We start from the raw sequence: 23,408 nt of genomic DNA, 5'->3' as shown, positions 1-23,408 counted from the left end.
TTGGTACAGCATAGTGCTTGAAACGCCAGGGTTGTGGGTTCAATACCTATGGGAGACCATTATGGAAAAGTACGAAATGTATGCACTCACAACTGTAAGTAGCGCTGGATAAGAGCGTCTGCTAAATTACTAAAATGTAAATGTAAGTTTGACAGATTTCTAAGGGCCAAATACCTCAATTTTAGGCAAGATTTTCCATCTGCTAGGACTTGAGGGAGTTCAATTAAAGTGTCTAGCCCCTAAAATATTTCCATCAACAATATTTCCCTCAGTCCGTACCGGTTCCTCTTCCTCGTCATCCTCCTGCTCATCCTCGCTCTCCGAGTCAGTCACTATGACGATGACGTCGTGCTGAGAGGATTCTTCGGGGGAGTCGTATGAGAGTGTGACCTCTGTGGGCTGGGACAGGAGTAGCTCTACGGGGACAGACTGAGATGCTGTCCCCTCATCGGCCTCGTCTAGTACTGGGTACTCTTCCACCACCTGCTGATATAGACACACACATGGGTACACGCACAAAAGACACACAAACCAGAAAGACCATCTCAGCCTCTAGACATAGGGTGGGTACCCGCATGCGCACACCTACACAGTCTCACCTGGCTGCTCTCTGGGGCCTCGTGGCTCTCTCCAGGCACCAATCCCTCTGTACTGCTCTCAGCCAGCACCTCCTCCTGGGCCTCTGGCTCCTCTGGGTCGACCCTCTGGATGATGCGTAGCTTCTTGGGGATGGGGGGTTCAGACGGGTCCTCCTGGGTGGTGTCTGTGTCAGTCACCGTAGCGGTGTCCTGCTCCTCCTCACGTGGTCTCTTGGACATGGAGGATGTCCCTGGAGTGGCTGAAACTGGAAGGTTGGAAAAGTCACATTTCCAACTTCATTTGGTGGATATGCGCATTTCATTCAATATTAGAGGGCCAGTGGTAATACAGTGAGTACATTGCCAACCCTTGAGCTTAGTTAGACAAAGCTACTATGCCCCAAATCTATAGAAACCCCAGGTTAGATTAAATCCCGTCTCCCACCTGTCCCAAACACAGCTGTGGACGTCGAAGGCCTCTCCACTTGCGAGCTGGGTGCAGCTTCAATGACGACTGGGGCCAAGGGCTGCTCCTGATTGGCTGGTTCAGTGTGGGGCAGGCTCTGTTGCTGTGTTGGTTGGACGAAGGCTGTGGTCTGGGTCTGCTGGACCACCAGCACTGGGTTGGCGGTCTGAACGCTGGGGCTGGTTGACCGTACTGAACCGCTGGCACTGCCATACACGGTCACATGCTCCAGCGGGCCCTCAGAAGACTGCATGGCTGGAGGGGTCAGACAGGGGGGGGGGTCAGACAGGGGGGTCAGACAGGGAAATACCATGGCTACAGTCTGATTCTCTACCCTTCTGTCTGAAATGTGCATTAGTATCCCCCCGCGTGGATCTCATCAGATTCAAGTAATAAAGTTACCTTCAACTACCAAAACACAATGCCATGTAGCACTTTTATAATGACCAATACTCAAATAACTATGCAATAACATTCACATCACTATCGCTTTTACACCTAGTACCTACATGTACATATTACCTCAATTACCTCGTACCCCTGCACATTGACTCGGTACCGGTACTCCTTGTATATAGTCTCGTTATTGTCATTTTCTTTATGTTATCGTTTCCTTTTTTGCCAAATCATCTTACATTTTAACTCTGCATTGTTTGGAAAGGGCTCGTAAGGAAGAATTTCAAGTTCACGTCTACACCTGTTGTAAATGTTATTTGATTTAACAATGATATTAGCTCCACAGAACTCCTCACCTTCCTGGTTCTCCACCTGTGTGGTGGGCATGACGGTAGCAGTAGGAGTTGGGGTGGGCACAGTGGCGGGGGTGATCATGGGCCGGATGCTGGCCCGGGGAGTGGACTTGTTCCCGGGGTTGACAGGGGGCTTGCTCTGGCCCTGGGCCCCCAGAGGAGTGGGCTTGATGTTGGCAGTGGGGGGCTCTGAGGTACTGGCGCTATAGGGAAGGGGAAATACAACAGGTGAACAATGTAACACCAAACATCATTGCACGTGGTGTGCAGGAGTAGCATGTACTTTACCTGCCCCTGTCTGCGGCTGGGGTGGTCTTCAGTGGTCCTCTCTGCTCGGTGGTCCTCTGCTGTTCCTGGGTCTACAGGTAGAATATAATGTGTTATTTGCACCACGGCCATAATGAATAGCAATCTAGGCTTGTGGGGTATGAAGCAGAAGTGCTCCATTGAAATCTATGCCTCCATCTCACCTTGCCGAGGCCCTGTTCAGGAGGCTCGTCCCTCTGCTCCCCGTGTCTCTCCTGCTGCTCCCTCAGGTCCCGCAGCTCCCTCTCCTGGCGACTCAGACGGCCCTCGTACTGGGACTTCAGAGCACTGACCCTGACCTCCAGCTCCTCCCTCTGTTGCTTCAGCTCCTCGTTCTCCTTCTGCAGCTGGTCCTTGGAGCCTGGGGAAGAGGATGGGATGAGGTGAAAGGTAAAAATGGTTTTGCTACCCAGCAGGGCCTAAAATATAATTTAGTCCACCAGTAACTGTGGTAGATGAATATCTTTCATAATAATAAACAAAATAAAAAACCATGCGTTGTAATGTTTCTGAACAAGAAAATTAAGAAGTAATGTGGTACATTCATTACATGTTTTGTGACAATGTTCTGCTGCCCCTTTAAGGACGCACATTACCGTGCCAACAGGGCCACTCGAGTTGTGTCACGTGTCTGTGTTTGAGATATGTCTAGTAGTAGACAGCGTCTACAGCCTCCCTTTGCCATGAGTTGAAGCAGCAGATTCAAACTGACATTGAAAAACAACCGCTCGTGAACAAAACAAAGTGTAAGCGCAATATGTAAAGTCTTTGTGGTGGGGAAAATAAAAGGCCACTCTAAAATGTGCAGTTGTGTCACACAACAGAATGCCACAGATGTCTCAAGTTGAGGGAGTGTGCAATAGGCATGCTGACTGCAGTAATGTCCACCAGAGTTGTTGCCAGAGAATTGAATGTTGATTTCTCTAACACAATGTCGTTTTAGAGAATTTGTCAGTATGCCCAACCGGCCTCACTACTGCAGACCATGTGTAACCACGCCAGCTCAGGACCTTCACATCCAGCTTCTTCACCTGCGGGATCGTCTGAGACCAGCCACCCGGCCAGCTGATGAAACTGTGGGTTTGCAAACTGAAGAATTTCAGCACAAACGGTCTGAAACAGTCTCAGGAAAGGTAATCTACGTGCTCACCAGGGTCTTGACCTGACTGCAGTTCGTCGTATCCAACTTCAGTGGACAAATCTCACCTTCGATGGCCACTGGCACAGTGTGCTTTTCACAGATGAATCCCAGTTTCAATTGTACTGGGCAGATGGCAGACAGCATGTAGTGTTGTGTGGGCGAGCGGTTTGCTGTTGTAAATGTTGTGAACAGGGTACCCCATGGTGGCGGTGGGGTTATGGAAAGGGCAAGCATAAGCTACGGAAAACAAACACAATTGCAATTTATTGATGGCAATTTGAGTAAACAGAGATAGTGTGACGAGATCCTGAGGCCCATTGTCGTACCATTCATCCGCCGCCATCACCTTATGTGTTTCAGCATGATAATGCAAGGATCTGTACACAATTCCTGGAAGCTGAAAATGTCCCAGTTCTTCCATGGCCTGCATACTCACCAGACATGTCACCCATTGAGCATGTTAGGGATGCTCTGAACTGACGTGAATGACGGCGCATTCCAATATCCAGCAACATCGCAAAGCCATTGAGGAATGGGACAACATTCACAGGTCACAATAAACAGCCTGATCAACTCTATGCAAAGGAGATGTTATGCGCTGCATGAGGCAAATGGTGGTCACACCAGATACTGACTGGTTTTCTGATCCACACAGCTACCTTTTTTTTTTAAAGGTATCTGTGACTAACAGATGGATATCTGTATTCCCAGTCATGTGAAATCCATAGATTAGGGCCTAATTAATTCCTTATATGAACTGAACTCAGAAAAATCTTTGACATATGGGTTTATATTTTTGTTCAGTATAAACAGCTAAGAAACACAAGGATAAGGTCCCACTTTGTAGTCTTTCTTGTAAATTAGACCAACTTCTATGCCTGTGAACAGCGCCTCCAAAAATGTATCAGCGCTTCACTCAGTACGCACAGCTCCTCTGCCAGGCAGTGCTGCCATGCGAGATGGGATATAGGATTCATATTTCTTTGTGCAATTAGCAGATATGAAACAAAACAGCAGAAATACTTTGAAAACAGCTACTGCAGCATTTTTCTACTATTAACCGCAACTTGTGCTCAGACTTGACTTTTAACTATTTTTAATAAGAAAATGTAATGCTTGCACTGTAGAGCCCTGTAAATTGACCACCCGCCAACGTGGCTGGTGATATAGACATTGTTGCCTGCCAATACCCAAATCTATGTTCATTTTGGGGTGTTCATTTTTTTCCCTGACACCCAGCAAACGGTTGAGATGACAAGTAAAAACCTATGAGAGATCAGCATACACATATACCTCTATGCAAAGCTCACCAAGACTCAACCCAACACACAAGCTTGCGCCGCAGTCAAGTTGCCTGGCCTGGCCTCTTACCGATGAGCTGGTTGATCTTCTGCTTGGCCCCTACGAAGGCTTTCCTGGTCTTCTCTTCCTTCTCAGACATCTGCTGTCTGAGGGTGTCCTCCTGGGAGGCCTTCTCCTGCAGCTCCTGTCTCAACCTGGTCAGCTCCGTCTGCAGCCCGGAGGCCTGCTCCTGGGCCCCACGTACCTCTGCCTCACGCTCAGCCACCACCTGAGGGGGACACACCATGGTTTAGCATACCTGTAGACTTCCAGTCAATGCAATAACGCTAGTAGGTTTCGAGAGCTAATGCTATCTCTAACTTCCTTCAACTTTCAAAGTTTGTCACGTGCACAGGATACAGCATGTGTAAAACCGTACAGTGAAATGCTTACTAACAAGCTCTTTCCCAACAACGCAGTATTCAATATCATACTGCACGCAGAGACATACAAATGCTTTCCACGAGTTCATCAGACTCTGGGTAAGTAGAAAAACGATTTATCCCATGAAACCTCCGCCTAACAGAGTTAGGCAATTACTAGTTTCAATTTACAATTTTGGTGAAAGTGAGCCTTGATGTTTCCTGGAAAATAATGTAGAGCAGCGGTCACCAACCGGTCGATCTCCAAGGCATTCCTAGTCGATCACCAAACATTTCTGTAAAAAACCCAACAATAAAGCCTTGTGTTCCTACTTGTTTTCGTGCTGTTGGTACACTCGATTCAGCAGCCCTAACACAGGGATGGCAAAGTGTTCCTATTTGGAACCATTTCATGTTTCTGAAGGTAGAACTCCGCCTACCCGGCAGGCCCTAAGAGCAAATCAAGTGCATCTATAGGCCTAAGGCAGACCAATCAGATAGCTTAGATCACCGTGTCTGCAGTTTCCTCGAGTCATAGACTGTAAAAAGAAGCCTTGAAGTCAATAGAGACTCAACAAATAGAGCAAAGCGCTGCTGTTTTTGAGTAAGTTCATGTTTAAGTTGTTATTCAGCATTGTCCAACACTTTAAAATGCGTGTTCTCCCTACTTCCACTCATGCTACAACCAGCACTGCAGATCAATGAATGAGTATAGCAAAGTGTTTTGATAAGCTTACGTTGTAATTATTAGAGGCTTGTGTTTTTTAATATCGAGGAATATTTCCCTTTCTCTGTTCATAAGAGTGACAGGAATTAGTGGAATAAAATATATTTAGTCTCAAATAAATAATGAAACATGTTCAATTTGGTTTAAATAATGCAAAAACTGTGTTGGAGAAGAAAGTAAAAGTGCAATATGTGCCATGTAAAAATGCAAATGTTTAAGTTCCTTGCTCAAAACATGAGAACATATGAAGGCTGGTGGTTCAATATTCCCAGTTCTTCAATATTCCCAGTTGTGAAGTTTTAGGTTATAGTTATATAGGAATTATGACGCGTCGACTATTTCTCTCTATACCATTTGTATTTCATATACCTTTGACTATTGGATGTTCTTATAGGCACTTTAGTATTGCCAGCCTAATCTCGGGAGTTGATAGGCTTGAAGTCATAAGCAGTGCTGTGCTTCAAGCATTGCTAAGAGCTGCTGGCAAACGCAGGAAAGTGCTGTTTGAATGAATGCTTACGAGCGTGCTGCTGCCTACCACCGCTCAGTCAGACTGCTCTATCAAATCATAGACTTAATTATAATATAATAAACACAGAAATATGAGCCTTTGGTCATTAATATGGTAAAATCCGGAAACTATAATATCGAAAAGAAAGCGTTTATTATTTCAGTGAAATACGGAACGGTTCTAAATATTGCTGTTACATTGCACAACCTTCAATGTTATGTCGTAAAATTCTGGCAAATTAGTTCACAGTTCATAATGAAGCCAGGTGGCCCAAAATATTGCGTATACCCTGCCTCTGCTTGCACTGAACGCAAGAGAAGTGACACAATTTCCCTAGTTAATATTGCCTGCTAACATTAATTTCTTTTAACTAAATATGCAGGTTTAAAAAAATATACTTCGGTGTATTGATTTTAATAAAGGCATTGATGTTTATGGTTAGGTACATTTCTGCAAAGATTGCTTTTTTCGGCAATGCGCTTTTGTTAAATCATCACCCGTTTGGCAAAGTTGAAGTAGGCTGTGATTCGATGATAAATTAACAGGCACCGCATTGATTAAATGCAACACAGGACATGCTAGATAACCTAGTAATATCATCAACCATGTGTAGTTAACTAGTGATTATGTGAAGATTGATTGTTTTTTATTAGATAAGTTTAATGCTAGCTAGCAATTTACCTTGTCTAGTTGCAGCCACAGAGTCCTTTTGAGGGTGCACTCGCGTAACAGGTGGTCAGCCTACCACGCAGTTTCCTTGTGGATCGCAATGTAATAAGCCATAATCGGCGTCCAAAAAGGCCGATTACCGATTGTTATGAAAATAGGCCCTAATTAAATCGGCCTGCCGATTAATTGGTCGATCTCTAACTGTGTCCCCTTTTCGCAGCGGAGGGAGTGAGAGCGGAGGGGCGGTTGCTCCCAATGCTCGGGCCCTCAGTCCAGTAAAAAAAAAAAAAAAAGCACATTATTATGCTCACTCAGCTGTGCCTCAAGTAATACAACAAATGATCTAAGAACATTGGCAGGGTAATTCAAGCAGAGCCAATATGCAGTGATAATGTATTGGGGCTATAGCCTACTGCACAAACCTCATTGCTACAGAAATAACTGTTTTTAAATTGGTTAAATGTTGCATAGGCTTACGTTTAAGCCATGTTAAAAAAGAAAATCTGAGCGATAGATCTAGGCTTGTATTTTGACTCAAAGTGATCTTGACTCAGAAACGTTGGTGACCACTGGTATAGGGAAAACACTGCTCTGACCTTGTTGAGGTTATCCAGCTGTCCCTCCAGGTCTCTAGTCCGGGTCTCAGACTGTCCCAGGGAGTCTCTCAGACCCTGGAGCTCCTGGGCTGAGGCCTGCTGGGCCTCCTGCTCCTGGGCTGGTGTGGATGCTGCCTCTGACACCATCTGTAAAGGAGATCAGTCCAACACTCAATACAGCATGGCAGAATTCACACAATAGAATGTCTATTTAATCAAAGGCATCAGGTTAGACATTTTGAGTTGTCCAACTTGGTCCCATCCAGACCAGCACATTTGTTATTTAGCGACAAGATGAGTAGGGATACTATTAGTTTCATGAGAAAACGATTGAGAGGAATCTTGTTCTTGAATCTTGGAGACCGAGTGAATTCAAGGCTGGGTTTCAGGAAACAACATTGTTACAATCAATAAAACATTTAAAAGGTTTCCCTCTATGAAACCAGAAAATGCACCAGCTGTTTCACCAAATAACCCACCTTGTCGTGCTCCACCTTGAGCTCATCATACTGAGTTTTGTAGCGGCGGCCGATCTTCCTGACCTGAGTGATGGTGCGGAACTTTTCCTGGATGTCCAGGTTCTTGGCCTCCACGTCCCTCCTCAGAGCATCCCTCTCAGAGCTCACCTTCCCCAGGCCTTCACGCAGCATCTGCACCTGGCTCTGCAGGGACGTCACCGACCCGCCACTCCTACAGGGAGATCAGATATTAAGGATCTACATGTAGAATGCAGCCCCCTTGTGGAACTAGGTGAATTGCAACAACACAGCCTGAATTCAACCCCCCCTGGCTTTACTCCCTGACCCGCTTTTGCATCTTTTTACTTTCAGTTTTGTATACCAGATTCAAACAGCTGAAACATTTGATATTTTGAGTTATTTAAAATATATTTCACAGTGGTTTAGATGATACGATTTTCTACACTTGTTTTGTAACAAACTGAAGTTAGGCAAACATTAAAAAAAAATTCAACCAGGTAATGGCAGAGCGATTTCTATTGCCACTGTTGATTCTATTCCTGAGGAGATTACCACGCGTTTGAGTGATGCTGATGGAAGAGAGGGAGGGTGCAGCTTTTCCATTTGACAACAAGAGACAGACCATCTTTTGTTGTCAAATTGGGAGGCTGCACCCAAAATATTTATTTAGTGGTTGACAATATTATTTCACTACCATTCCACTATTACTGCATATATATTATGGACATTTTCTGAAATAACAATGCTAGAATTCTACATGTAGCTCCTTTAATACCAAAATACTACGTTCATCAGATTATCATCTGATTATCAAACTTTGTACTGGGTTGCTTGCCAATTCATTGTGTAGCATTTGTGCTTTTCAAAGAGGAGCCCATTTGTCTATTGTATCAAGTAATTCAGCTGCCTTGCGGTCGTTGGTACCCTGTAATAAGAGAATACAGGGTGATATTCAGTTTGGATTATAGACTAGGCTAACTCCCACCTGGTCACCTCAGCCTTGAGCCTGCCTGTCTCCTCAGTGAGTTGCTGGATGCGTTTGAGGTGAGCCTCTTTCTCAAAGTGGAGACGCTTGTACTCCTCCGGGTCCTTCTGCTGGCTCACCAGTTGCTATGTGGACATACAGAACAGATTATGTTTGAAATCCAAACTCAATAGACAGGTTTACAGACATTTGACAAGGCATCGTTCAAGCTTGGTATCATTACTTTGAGAAAGTCTACTCTAAGCTTTAGAGTTTTTGGGGGGGTATTATTTTTTTTCTGTCGCTAAGCAACCTGTGTTCTGGCCTTCCAGCGTTTGATGTCCTCTTCCAGAATCCTCTTCTCTGCCTGCAGCATGCCGCTCTTCTCACTCAGCTCAGCGTTGGACTCCTGCATGGGCATTACGTCTAACTCCAGCTTACGCACCTGACGGAGGGAGGAAAATATATAAAAATTTGTCAATCAATACAGAGAGAAAAAAAGTTAGGCCTCAGTCTAAAACAGGCCTGAAAACTAAACTGGGACCAAATTCACAGAAGGTTTCCTGAGAAAAATGTTAACATTGGTTATGATATCAAATCCAAAGTTTGGTGCTTTAACCCTGAGAAAGTAAACCTGCCGTCTTACTTTAGCCTGCGTCTGCTGCAGCTCCTGCTCCATCCTCTCCTTCTCCATCCGCAGCATCTTGTTGGTCTCCATCAGGACACTCATGGTCTCAGTCTTCTTCATCAGCTCATCGTGCTGAGCCAGGGTCTTAGCTGTCACCTGGGGTCAGGGGTTAAAGGTCATAAAGAGCACTTAGGTGACATTATCATATTTAGCTGCCATTTCTCTCATCACCCACACCCTCTTCATTAATGAACAAAGCAACAGTAAACATGTTTGCCACTAATGACGCAGCGCCGCCATTGGGCCAATTAGTGACAATTCAAATCAAATTTTATTGGTCACACACATATTTAGCAGATGTTAAGGGTGTAGCAAAATGCTTGTGTTCCTAGCTCCAACAGTGCAGTCATATCTAACAATTCACAACAATACACACAAATCTGAAAGTAAAAGATTGGAATTAAGAAATATATAAACATTAGGATGTGCAATGTCAGAGTGATATAATAGAATACAGTACATACTTATGAAATTGGTAAAGGAGTACGCAAACCTTATTAAAGTGACTAGTGTTCCATTATTAAAGTGGGCAGTGATTCAATGTCTGTGTATATAGGGCAGCAGCCCTAATGTGCAGAGTTGATTAACCGGGTATTAGCCGGCTAGTGATGGCTATTTAACAGTCTGATGGCCTTGAGATAAGTTGTTTTTCAGTCTCTCGGTCCCAGCTTTGATGCACCTGTACTGACCTCGCCTTCTGGATGATAGCGGGGTGAAAAAGGCCGTGGCTTGGGTGGTTGATGTCCTTGATGATCTTTTTGGCATCCTGTGACATCGGGTGCTGTAGGTGTCCTGGAGGGCAGGTAGTTTTACCCCAGTGATGCGTTGTGCAGACCGCAACACCCTCTGGAAAGCCCTGCGGTTGCGGGCGGTGCAGTTGCCGTACCAGGTGGTGATACAGCCCGACAGGATGCTCTCAATTGTGCATCTGTAAAAGTTTGTAAGGGTCTAAGTGGCCAAGCAAAATTTATTCAGTGTGGGTGGACCATTTCAAATCGTCAGTGATGTGTACGCCAAGGAACTTGAAGTTTTCCACATTCTCCACTGTGGTCCAGTCAATATGGAAAGGGGGGTGCTCCCTCTGCGGTTGTGTCGTCTGCAAACTTGATGATTGAGTTGGAGGAGTGTGTGGCCACGCAGTCATGGGTGAACAGGGAGTACAGGAGGGGGCTGAGCATCAGTGAAGTGGAGGTATTGTTTCCTACCTTCACCACCTGGGGCGACCTGTCAGGAAGTCCAGGACCCAGTTGCACAGGGTTGGGTTCAGACCCAGGGCCCTGAGCTTGATGATGAGCTTGGAGGGTACTATGGTGTTGAAGGCTAAGCTATAGTCAATGAACAGCATACTTACATAGGTATTCCTCTTGTCCAGATGAGATAGGGCTGTGTGCAGTGCAATGGCGATTGTATTGTCTGTGGATCTATTGGGGCGGTAAGCAAATTGAAGTGGGTCTAGGGTGTCAGGTAAGGTGGAGGTGATATGATCCTTAACTAGCCTCTCAAAGCACTTCATGATGACTGAAGTGAGTGCTACAGGACAATAGTCATTTAGTTCAGTTACCTTTGCTTTCTTGGGTACAGGAACAATGGTGGACATCTTGAAGCATGTGGGGACAACAGACTGAGATGGGGAGAGATTGAATATGTTCGTAAACACTCCAGCCAGCTGGTCTGCGCATGCTCTGAGGACGCGGCAAGGGATGCCATCTGGGCCAGCAGCCTTGCGAGGGTCTTACTCACGTCAGCCACGGAGAACGAGAGCCCACAGTCTTTGGGAGCGGGCCGCGTCGATGGCAGTGTGTTATCCTCAAAGCAGGCGAAGGTGTTTAGCTTGTCCGGGAGCAAGACGGTGTCCGCGACGTGGCTGGTTTTCCCTTTGTAATCCATAATAGTCTGTAGACCCTGCCACATGCGTCTCGTGTCTGAGCCGTTTTGAACTGCGACTCATCTTTGTCGCTGTTCTGACATTTTGCCTGTTTGATTGCATTATGGAGGGAATAACTACACTGTTTGTATTCTGCCATATTCCCAGTCACCTTCCCATGGTTAAATGCAGTGGTTCATGCTTTCAGTTTAGCGCGATGCTGCTATCTATCCACGGTTTCTGGTTTGGGTAGCACAGCGCGAACAGCATCCCCTATACACTTCCTGATGAACTCGCCGTGTCCGTGTATAGTCCCCGTATCCGTGTATACATCAAATGTTATTCTCAGAGGCTACCCGGAACACATCCCAGTCCGCGTGATCAAAACAATCTTGAAGCATGGATTCCGATTGGTCAGACCAGCATTGATAGACCTTAGCACGGGTACATCCTGTTTGAGTTTCTGCCTATAGGAAGGGAGAGAGGACCAAAATGGAGTTGTGATCTGATTTGCCGAAGGGAGGGCCTTGTAGGCATCACGGAAAAGAGAATAGCAGTGGTCGAGTGCTTTACCAGCGCGAGTACTACAGTCAATGTGTTGATAGAACTTCGATAGCGTTTTCATCAAATTTGCTTTGTTAAAATCCCCAGCTACAATAAATGCAGCCTCAGGATATGTGGTTTCCAGTTGGCATAAAGTCCAGTGTAGTTCCCTGAGGGCCGTCATGGTATCGGCTTGAGGGGAATATACACGGCTGTGACTTTAACAGAAGAGAATTATCTTGGGAGGAAATACGGTCGGCATTTGATTGTGAGGTATTCTAGGGTCGGGTGAGCAAAAGGACTATACGTTATCACAACCACACCATGAGTGGTTAATCATGAAACATACACCACCACCTTTCTTCCCGGAGAGTTCTTTATTCATATCTGTGCGATGTACTGAGAAATCAGCTGGCTGTATGTACGGGGACAGTATATCCAGAGAGAGCCATGATTCCGTGAAACAGATTATGTTACAGTCCCTGATGTCTCTCTGGAAGGAGATCCTGGCCCTGAGCTCGTCTACTTTATTGTTTAGAGACTGAACATTAGCGAGTAATATACTCGGAAGCGGTGGATGGTGTGTCCGCCTCCTTAGTCGGAAGTCCACTCCGAATATCTCTTCTCCGCCGGCGGCGTCTTGGGAGCATCCTCTGGGATAAGTTCAATTGCCCTGGGGGGTGCGAACAAAGGATCCAATTCGGGAAAGTAGTATTCCTGGTCGTAATGCTGGCGAGTTACCGCCACTCTAATATCCAAAAGTTATTTACGGCTGTATGTATTATCACAAAAAAACGTTCTGTGCTAATAATGTAAGAAATAACACACAAAAAAACAAAATACTGCAAAGTTTGCTTAGAGCTAGAAGCAGAGCTGCCATGTCTGTCGGCACCATCTTTCTCCCAATTATTAATTGTCAACTGTATCTGTATGGAATTACAATGCCACTCAGGGCTCCCGAGTGGCGCAGCGGTCTAAGGCACTGCGTCTCAGTGCAAGAGGCGTCACTACAGACCCTGGTTCGAATCCAGGCTGTATCACATCCGGCCGTGATTAGGAGTCCCATAGGGCGGCCGCTCAATTGGCCCAGCGTCGACCGGGTTTGGCCGGGGTAGGGCGTCATTGTAAATAAGAATTTGTTCTTAACTGACTTGCCTAGTTAAATAAAAGGTAAAAAAATATAATAATTATAAAATTATGGTCTTGACACCCTATCAAAATTTTCACCTTTTGTGAATGGGCGGAGGTTACAGAATTGATCCTTATGTGAAACTTGTTTCTCATGAGGAGATGCACATATGTACACCATGTCATGACGGTTGCTTAAACGGGACAGGAGATATGTTTGTTCAAAGTTTGGAATTACTATAGCGCTCCCCTTGGACCAATCAGTAATTTAGTAAATGCCAGATCTATGGCAAGACGCATCATTTACCTCAAGTCTAGTCAAAATCGGGCCAGTGGTGTCTGAGATACTAACGAACGGAGACGGATCCATAGCCCCCCCTCTCCCGATTTCATAATGAAGACTCTTCTTTGAAATGTCTTCTTAGTCTAGGAATAGGATTAATCTGGGTCCAGAAAATCCCCCAATAAACCATTGGGTGCCCATATTGTCCAGCTCACCTGCATCCTTTCTCGCTCAGCACTAAAGCTCTCCTGCAGTTCTCTCAGCTCTCTCTCCAGGTGCTCCACTCTCAGCCTGTGGCGAAGACTTTCTCCCTGGGCCACCTCGAACCGTGACTCCGCTATCTCCTTCTCCCGACGCACAAACCTGCATCACGACAGGGAGGGGACAGAAGATATGATGAGAGAAAAGGTGTTGCAGAAGTGTAGTGATTGCATGAAATTGGCTCTAATGGCAGAGTTGCTCTTGCTTTGCAAAGAGACAGATCGAGGGAGGGGGTGAGAGACCATTACCTGAGTATCTCGAGGACCTGGTCCTGAGACTTTCCCTGCTCAGTGAGGGAGATGTTCAGAGGGCTCTCGTTGACCTGGCGCTGCAGGGTGGTGGCTATCTTGCTGCTCATGGTCTGAATCTGTTCATGGAGGAGGCTGTTTTGCCTCTGCAGCTCCTCAGAGCGAGACGCCACCTTAGACATCTCCTCCTGACAGCAAGAGAGAGATGTACATTATAGCCTTGTGGCGTACACCAGCTACGTAAGCAGCACAACCCCTGCAAACTAGTGGGAGTTCACAATCACTAGCTAGCTTCCAACATCAACACAAAAGTGTAAAAATCTATTTTCAACCATCATCATCTACACGTCAAACCATTTGTCACAAACACCATATCTATTATTCATAATATAAGCATTTCCCTTGACTGCTATCTAATCAATCGACTGCTATTACCTACCTTGAGGATCCTCTCCTGTTCCTCCCAGGAGACTCTGGCCTCCAGCAGCTGAGCAGAGGCTCTCTGGGCCCTCTCCTCCAGCTGCTGTCTGAGCGTGGCTGCATGCAGAGCCTGGGCCTTCACTGCATGGAGAGCCTCCACGTCTGCAGCGTGTAGCATCATCTCACGCTCGTACTTATCCTGAGCCTCCGACGCCAGCGTGGCCTGGGAGGGGGGAGAAGAGGAGAGACCAGCATTACAGACAAGCTTTATCTGACGACCTAGCTGTAATACAGTACTTAAAACCTGTTGGGGCTAGGGGGCAGTATTTTCACGGCCGGATAAAAAGACGTACCCGATTTAAACTGGTTACTACTCTTACCCAGAAACGAGAATATGCATATAATTAGTAGATTTGGATTGAAAACACTCTAAAGTTTCTAAAACTGTTTGAATGGTGTCTGTGAGTATAACGGAACTCATATGGCAGGCCAAAACCTGAGAAGATTCCATGCAGGAAGTGCCCGTCTGACAATTTGTTGTCCTTCTAGGGCATCTCTATAAAAAATATTTTCTAAGGCTTCCATTGGCTCTCAGAAGGCGCCAGAAAGTGGAATGAGAGCTCTGCAGTCTCTGGGCGAAAAACAGCAGGAGTTTTTGTGAGTGGTCAGGCAGGGAACACTGACACTGGAGCGTGCGCACGAGAGGACTCCATGTTTTTCTTTCTCTCTTTGAACGAATACAACGTCGCCCGGTTGGAATATTATCGCTATTTTACGAGGAAAATCACCCTTCGGATACTGACCTCAACGCACGAACAAAACGGAGCTATTTCAATATAACTATGGATTATTTCGAACCAAAACAACATTTGTTGTTAAAGTAGAAGTCCTGGGAGTGCATTCTGACAAAGAACAGCAAAGGTAATCCAATTTTTCTTATAGTAAATCTGAGTTTGGTGAGGGCCAAACTTAGTGGGTGTCAAATTAGCTAGCCGTGATGGCCGGGCTATCTACTCAGAATATTGCAAAATGTGCTTTTGCCGAAAAGCTATTTTAAAATCTGACACCACGATTGCATAAAGGAGTTCTGTATCTATAATTCTTAAAATAATTGTTATGTATTTTGTGAACGTTAAATCATGAGTAGTTGCTTTTGTATCATGACAAGGTGTAGTACTGAAACTATCGAGGTTACCTAGCCAGCTACACGTTCAAACAAAGTCAACAACGCAGCCACTGCTAGCTAGCCTACTCCACCAGCCAGCAGTACTGTATCATTTTCGTCATTTTAGTCAATAAGATTTTTGCAACGTAAGCTTAACTTTCTGAACATTCGAGGCGTGTAGTCCACTTGTCATTCCAATCTCCTTTGCATTAGCGCAGCCTCTTCTTTAGCTTGTCAACTATGTGTCTGTCTATCCCTGTTCTCTCCCCTCTGCACAGGCCATACAAACGCTTCACACCGCGTGGCCGCTGCCACTCTAACCTGGTGGTCCCAGCGCGCACGACCCACGTGGAGTTCCAGGTCTCCGGCAGCCTCTGGAACTGCCGGTCTGCGGCCAACAAGGCTGAGTTCATCTCAGCCTATGCTACCCTCCAGTCCCTAGACTTGCTGGCGCTGACGGAAACATGGATTACCACAGATAACACTGCTACTCCTACTGCTCTCTCCTCGTCTGCCCACGTGTTCTCGCATACCCCTAGAGCATCGAGCCAGCGGGGTGGTGGCACTGGAATCCTCATCTCTCCCAAGTGGACATTCTCTCTTTCTCCCCTGACCCATCTGTCTATCTCCTCATTTGAATTCCATGCTGTCACAGTTACCAGCCCTTTCAAGCTTAACATCCTTATCATTTATCGCCCTCCAGGGTCCCTTGGAGAGTTCATCAATGAGCTTGACGCCTTGATAAGTTCCTTTCCTGAGGATGGCTCACCTCTCACAGTTCTGGGTGACTTTAACCTCCCCACGTCTACCTTTGACTCATTCCTCTCTGCCTCCTTCTTTCCACTCCTCTCCTCTTTTGACCTCACCCTCTCACCTTCCCCCCTTACTCACAAGGCAGGCAATACGCTTGACCTCATCTTTACTAGATGCTGTTCTTCCACTAATCTCATTGCAACTCCCCTCCAAGTCTCCGACCACTACCTTGTATCCTTTTCCCTCTCGCTCTCATCCAACACTTCTCACTCTGCCCCTACTCGGATGGTATTGCGCCGTCCCAACCTTCGCTCTCTCTCTCCCGCTACCCTCTCCTCTTCCATCCTATCATCTCTTCCCTCTGCTCAAACCTTCTCCAACCTATCTCCTGATTCTGCCTCCTCAACCCTCCTCTCCTTTCTGCATCCTTTGACTCTCTATGTCCCCTATCCTCCAGGCCGGCTCGGTCCTCCCCTCCTGCTCCGTGGCTCGACGACTCATTGCGAGCTCACAGAACAGGGCTCCGGGCAGCCGAGCGGAAATGGAGGAAAACTCGCCTCCCTGCGGACCTGGCATCCTTTCACTCCCTCCTCTCTACATTTTCCTCTTCTGTCTCTGCTGCTAAAGCCACTTTCTACCACTCTAAATTCCAAGCATCTGCCTCTAACCCTAGGAAGCTCTTTGCCACCTTCTCCTCCCTCCTGAATCCTCCTCCCCCTCCCCCCCCCTCTGCAGATGACTTCGTCAACCTTCGTCAACCAAAAGAAGGTCGACGACATCCGATCCTCGTTTGCTAAGTCAAAAGACACCGCTGGTCCTGCTCACACTGCCCTACCCTGTGCTTTGACCTCTTTCTCCCCTCTCTCTCCAGATGAAATCTCGCGTCTTGTGACGGCCGGCCGCCCAACAACCTGCCCGCTTGACCCTATCCCCTCCTCTCTTCTCCAGACCATTTCCGGAGACCTTCTCCCCTACCTCACCTCGCTCATCAACTCATCCTTGACCGCTGGCTACGTCCCTTCCGTCTTCAAGAGAGCGAGAGTTGCACCCCTTCTGAAAAAAACCTACACTCGATCCCTCCGATGTCAACAACTACAGACCAGTATCCCTTCTTTCTTTTCTCTCCAAAACTCTTGAACGTGCCGTCCTTGGCCAGCTCTCCTGCTATCTCTCTCAGAATGACCTTCTTGATCCTAATCAGTCAGGTTTCAAGACTGGGCATTCAACTGACACTGCTCTTCTCTGTGTCACGGAGGCTCTCCGCACTGCTAAAGCTAACTCTCTCTCCTCTGCTCTCATCCTTCTAGACCTATCTGCTGCCTTTGATACTGTGAACCATCAGATCCTCCTCTCCACCCTCTCCGAGCTGGGCATCTCCGGCGCGGCCCACGCTTGGATTGCGTCCTACCAGGTGGCGTGGCGAGAATCTGTCTCCGCACCACGTGCTCTCACCACTGGTGTCCCCCAGGGCTCTGTTCTAGGCCCTCTCCTATTCTCGCTTTACACCAAGTCACTTGGCTCTGTCATATCCTCACATGGTCTCTCCTATCATTGCTATGCAGACGACACACAATTAATCTTCTCCTTTCCCCCTTCTGATAACCAGGTGGCGAATCGCATCTCTGCATGTCTGGCAGACATATCAGTGTGGATGACGGATCACCACCTCAAGCTGAACCTCGGCAAGACGGAGCTGCTCTTCCTCCCGGGGAAGGACTGCCCGTTCCATGATCTCGCCATCACGGTTGACAACTCCCTTGTGTCCTCCTCCCAGAGTGCTAAGAACCTTGGCGTGACCCTGGACAACACCCTGTCGTTCTCCACTAACATCAAGGCGGTGACCCGATCCTGTAGGTTCATGCTCTACAACATTCGCAGAGTACGACCCTGCCTCACACAGGAAGCGGCGCAGGTCCTAATCCAGGCACTTGTCATCTCCCGTCTGGATTACTGCAACTCGCTGTTGGCTGGGCTCCCTGCCTGTGCCATTAAACCCCTACAACTCATCCAGAACGCCGCAGCCCGTCTGGTGTTCAACCTTCCCAAGTTCTCTCACGTCACCCCGCTCCTCCGCTCTCTCCACTGGCTGCCAGTTGAAGCTCGCATCCGCTACAAGACCATGGTGCTTGCCTACGGAGCTGTGAGGGGAACGGCACCTCCGTACCTTCAGGCTCTGATCAGGCCCTACACCCAAACAAGGGCACTGCGTTCATCCACCTCTGGCCTGCTCGCCTCCCTACCTCTGAGGAAGCACAGTTCCCGCTCAGCCCAGTCACATCTGTTCGCTGCTCTGGCACCCCAATGGTGGAACAAGCTCCCTCACGACGCCAGGACAGCGGAGTCAATCACCACCTTCCGGAGACACCTGAAACCCCACCTCTTTAAGGAATACCTGCGATAGGATAAAGTAACCCTTCTAACCCCCCCCCCCTTAAAAGATTTTGATGCACTATTGTAAAGTGGTTGTTCCACTGGATATCATAAGGTGAACGCACCAATTTGTAAGTCGCTCTGGATAAGGGCGTCTGCTAAATGACTTAAATGTAAATGAGTAATTAAGTAAATTCACCGGATGTTTGCGGTGGGTATGCTAGTTCTGAACATCACATGCTAATGTAAAAAGCTTTTTTTTATATAAATATGAACTTGATTGAACAAAACATGCATGTATTGTATAACATAATGTCCTAGGAGTGTCATCTGATGAAGATCATCAAAGGTTAGTGCTGCATTTAGCTGTGGTTTTTGTGACATATATGCATGCTTTGAAAATGGCTGTGTGATTATTTTTGGCAGGGTACTCTCCTGACATAATCTAATGTTTTGCTTTCGCTGTAAAGCCTTTTTGAAATCGGACAGTGTGGTTAGATTAACGAGAGTCTTGTCTTTAAAATGGTGTAAAATAGTCATATGTTTGAGAAATTGAAGTTATAGCATTTATGAGGTATTTGTATTTCGCACCACACGATTCCACTGGCTGTTGACTAGGTGGGACGCAAACGTCCCACCTTGCCCAGGGAGGTTAATGAATGGTTGATAATGTATGCTACATTATCATGGTTGACATGTACTTGGGTTAGTGACAATCAAGCCAGGTAATGCTCTATAGCAGGAAAGTGGGAAACAAGGTGGCAAATAGCTTGGTCAGATATGCCTTGGGAAAAGTTGGCATATCACTACAACTCGATAAGGGCCAATTAGCCACAGCCCAAGCCTCCATCTCACCTGCTCCTGGCTGTCCAGTATGGCCTGCTGTTCCTGGGCTGCTGCCACCGCTGCCCTCTGTAGCGCCTCCTGGTGGTCCGCCTGCACACTGCTCAGACTCCTCCTCAGCTCAGCCACCTGACACACACAGGGTTAAGGAAAACAGGAATCTGTTCATATCTTCAACATGGAACAATGAGGACCCCGGCATTGTGTGAACCCAGCACCTATGGTGCGTGCTGGATGTGGTTAAATAAGACTGAATGTATCAGCTATACCATTCGAGCTATACAGTGAGGAGATTTTCAGTAAGGGCATAGATGTCTGCTTCATACCTGCTGCTCTACGGAGGCCAGGGCTTTCCTCTTCTCCTCCTGCAGGCCCTGCTTCTCCTTCTCTGCCTCCAGGAGCTTCCTCTCCAGATGACGGTGCTGCTCCTGAGCCTCCTTTACACGCTCCTCCATGGAGGACCGAGCCTGCTCCATCACCTAGAGAGAGGAACGAGGAGAGGAAGCGAGTGAGAGATTTGGGGCTAAAACGCTTATGGAAGTGCACTACTAAGGGGTTAGGGGACAGGGTGGAGTCCTGACCTGCCTCTCCTTATCCATGGACTCCTCTAGGCTCTGGGCCATGGCTCTGTATTGCTCTTTGCTGGAGGTGGCTGTCCTCAACTGCTCTGCCAGCTCCTCTGCCTGCGTCTCGGTCTGCCTCAGGCGGCCATGCAGATCCTCAGAGTCCCCTTTTGAACCCTGGAGTCCTGGGGAGGTTAGAGGAGAGGGGGGGAAGATGAAGAGGGGCGAGGAGCAGAGAGGTAAGGAGAGAGAGGGAGAGAGGTGTAAGTGCCACAGACTGAAGTCACAGCTGGCATGGGCAGCATAGAAAAAGAACCCTGTGGCGAACCCTAATGATACTACCATAACACAGCTAATGGTGCAGGCCACAGAAGCACACACCCTCCAGGCCTGTTTGAGGGTTTTATTTAGCTTGTTTTACTACATTTCCTATAAAATACTATAAGACGACCTAATGAAAGCATGGCTATAGACACCGACCTGACCTATGTCTACACAAGGAAAAGCAGAACAACATCCCACAACTTTAACCTCTTCGCTATAGGGGGCAGTATTTTCACGGCCGGATGAAAAACGTACCCATATTAGAGTCAAACATTTGCATATTATTAGTAGATTTGGATAGAAAACACTCTGAAGTTTCTAAAACTGTTTGAATGGTGAGTATAACAGAACTCATATGGCAGGCAAAAACCTGAGAGAATTCCAAGCAGGAAGTGGCCTGTCTGAGAATTTGTAGTTCTTTTGATTCTCTATCGAAACTACAGTATCTGTGGGGTTACGTAGCACTTTCTAAGGCTTCCATTGGCTCTCTAAAGCCTTCAGAAAGAAGATTGAGGCGTCTCCTGTCTCTGGGCAGAGTATAGTAGCTAAGTTTCTCAGTGGTCTGCCTAGTGACAAAGAGATTGGATATGCGCGTTCACGCGACCACGCTGTTTTTTAATTTCCTCTTTGAATGAATACACTATTGTCCGGTTGGAATATTATCGCTATTTTACGAGAAAAATACCATAAAAATTGATTTTAAACAGCGTTTGACATGCTTCTAAGTACGGTAATGGAACATTTTGAATTTTTTTGTCTCGAAATGCGCTCGCGCGTTACCCTTTGGATAGTGACCTGAACGCACGAACGGAGGTATTTGGACATAACTATGGATTATTTGGAACAAAAACAAAATTTCTTGTGGAAGTAGCAGTCCTAGGAGTGCATTCTGACGAAGATCAGCAAAGGTAATACAATTTTTCGAATACTAATTCTGAGTTTAGTGTGCGCCGAACTTGGCGGGTGTCAAAATAGCTAGCCGTGATGGCTGAGCTATGTACTCAGAATATTGCAAAATGCGCTTTCGCCGAAAAGCTATTTTAAAATCTGACATAGCGATTGCATAAAGGAGTTCTGTATCTATAATTCCTAAAATAATTGTTATGTATTTTGTCAACGTTTATGATGAGTAATTTAGTAAATTCACCGGAAGTTTTCGGTGGGAATACATTTTCTGAACATCACACGCCAATGTAAAAAGCTGTTTTTTGATATAAATATGAACTTGATTGAACAAAACATGCATGTATTGTATAACATAATGTCCTAGGAGTGTCATCTGATGAAGATCATCAAAGGTTAGTGCTTCATTTAGCTGTGTTTTGGGTTTTTGTGACATATATGCTTGCTTGGAAAATGGCTGTGTGATTATTTTTGTACTCTCCTAACATAATCTAAATGTTTTGCTTTCGCTGTAAAGCCTTTTTGATATCGGACAATGTGGTTAGATTAACGAGAGTCTTATCTTTAAAATGGTGTAAAATAGTCGTATGTTTGAAAAATTGAAATTATTGCATTTTTGAGGTTTTTGTATTTCGCGCCACGCTCTTCCATTGGATATTGGCGAGGCGTTCCGCTAGCGGAACCCCCAGATGTAAGAAGTTTTAAGGAAACAATTAAGAGAATGTTAGACTAGCCTAAATCAATGAATTGTAGACCAACTTGACAGTTTGAAAAATATAAATCAGAGACAATTTGAAAATAGCAATTGTGTAAGTGCCTGTCTTGAGGAAAACTCCAACTGAGTACTATCCACATTCAAGCCATTCCAACATTCTCAGGCTATAAAAACTTGTGGTTCCTGAACATTCTGAGGTCTCAGAAGGCACTGAGGCTGATGTGATTCTGTAACATCGTGTGTACTCTTACCTTTGAGGCCCATGGGAATGGACGGGGAGCTTTGGGAGCCCAGCGACGGACGACCTCCTTCTTCACTGCCCTGCTGCAGCCTGAGAGAGCTCATCTCCAGCTGGGCAGCACTCAGCTGATCCCTGGTCTTCTGGAGCAGGCCTGTCTGGGTCTCCAGCTGCCTTTTGGCATCCATCAGCTGCAACTGGAAATAAAAAAAAGACAGGAAGGGGTTAATTGAATCCATGGTGCGCATCAGTGGAGGCTGGTGGAAGGAGCTATAGGAGGACGGGCTCATTGTAACGGCCGGAAGGGAATAAAAGCAACGGAATCAAACATGTGGTTTCCATGTGTTTGATACCGTTCCATTTATTCTATTCCAGGCATTACAATGCAACTGTCATCCTATAGCTCCTCGCACCAGTCTCTACTGGTATGTATGTACAAATGCTTGAGTGCTGCCTTTTTGAAGCAAGTCTCTTGGGGAAAAAATGAATAAGTGTGATATTAGAGAAAGCGGAAAGATAGAAGAGGACAATCGATAGAATCGAGGTAGAGGGGGTTGTGGTTGGCACTGAGAAGAGATATCAGGGACTTACATCTTGGTTTCTGCCCAGCAGGTGGCGTTGCTCCACATCGTGCCCCAGTCTCTTCTGCAGCTGGCCGAGCTCTCTTTCCTGCTTCTCTATCTGGGCGCTCAGGCGCTGCCTGGTGTCCGTCTCTGAGCGCTCCAATGTGGCCTGGATGAGCACACAGGGAGTTGAACGTTAAAACAGACATGAATGCAGAGAGAGAGAACAGTGCCTCAACCATTTTATGAGTGGTTAGTTTGAGATGTTTCTATTGTCTTGACATACATTGGTGTTTATGTGTATAGGCAAGCACATGAAGTGTGTGTGTAAACCTGTATGGTCTTGAGATTGGTGAGCAGCATGTTCTGTCCTCGTTGTTGGGTCTGGATGGTCTCCTTCTCCTGGGTCAGTCTGGACTCCACTAGCTTCAGCATATCCCTCTCCTTCCTGAGGCTCTCAGCACGACCCTGGGGGAGAACAGTGTCAGCACAACTCACTGTGGCTTAGAAACTAGATGTAATGCATGTATAGAAAGACGGAGCAAAACACTAACACACATTACGAAAGAGAGAGAGACTAAGTATTGTCTGTCTAACACAATGAACAAAAGGCTTGGGACACACAAAGATGAGGCGCACACACACAC

The 23,408-nt window shown here is 46.5% G+C and overlaps 1 protein-coding gene across 6 annotated transcripts in view; it reads right to left on the bottom strand.

The window, feature by feature from the left end:
- The window catches only part of LOC115192366 (nucleoprotein TPR), a 47,325-nt gene that overhangs the window by 4,371 nt on the left and 19,546 nt on the right, over positions 1–23,408 (bottom strand). For 5 of the 6 annotated variants that reach the window (XM_029750768.1, XM_029750774.1, XM_029750771.1 and 2 more), the window contains exons 18-38: positions 23,095–23,229; positions 22,790–22,930; positions 22,212–22,395; positions 20,037–20,203; positions 19,782–19,934; positions 19,468–19,584; positions 14,344–14,547; positions 13,905–14,092; positions 13,611–13,758; positions 9,536–9,673; positions 9,203–9,334; positions 8,911–9,035; positions 7,926–8,136; positions 7,447–7,593; positions 4,612–4,810; positions 2,264–2,460; positions 2,082–2,152; positions 1,797–1,996; positions 1,024–1,299; positions 600–844; positions 280–486 (exon numbers count right to left, since the gene is read on the bottom strand). In XM_029750768.1, the coding sequence (XP_029606628.1) occupies positions 280–486; positions 600–844; positions 1,024–1,299; positions 1,797–1,996; positions 2,082–2,152; positions 2,264–2,460; positions 4,612–4,810; positions 7,447–7,593; positions 7,926–8,136; positions 8,911–9,035; positions 9,203–9,334; positions 9,536–9,673; positions 13,611–13,758; positions 13,905–14,092; positions 14,344–14,547; positions 19,468–19,584; positions 19,782–19,934; positions 20,037–20,203; positions 22,212–22,395; positions 22,790–22,930; positions 23,095–23,229 (3,585 nt within the window). The remainder of the gene's footprint in view (positions 1–279; positions 487–599; positions 845–1,023; positions 1,300–1,796; positions 1,997–2,081; positions 2,153–2,263; positions 2,461–4,611; positions 4,811–7,446; positions 7,594–7,925; positions 8,137–8,910; positions 9,036–9,202; positions 9,335–9,535; positions 9,674–13,610; positions 13,759–13,904; positions 14,093–14,343; positions 14,548–19,467; positions 19,585–19,781; positions 19,935–20,036; positions 20,204–22,211; positions 22,396–22,789; positions 22,931–23,094; positions 23,230–23,408) is intronic. The other variant, XM_029750769.1, reaches the window with a different exon arrangement.

Source organism: Salmo trutta, chromosome 4 (assembly GCF_901001165.1).
Source record: "Salmo trutta chromosome 4, fSalTru1.1, whole genome shotgun sequence".
NCBI classification, from domain to species: Eukaryota; Metazoa; Chordata; class Actinopteri; order Salmoniformes; family Salmonidae; genus Salmo; species Salmo trutta.
Note: the sequence above shows the minus strand (reverse complement) of the source record. Positions and strands in the feature narration are given on the sequence as shown.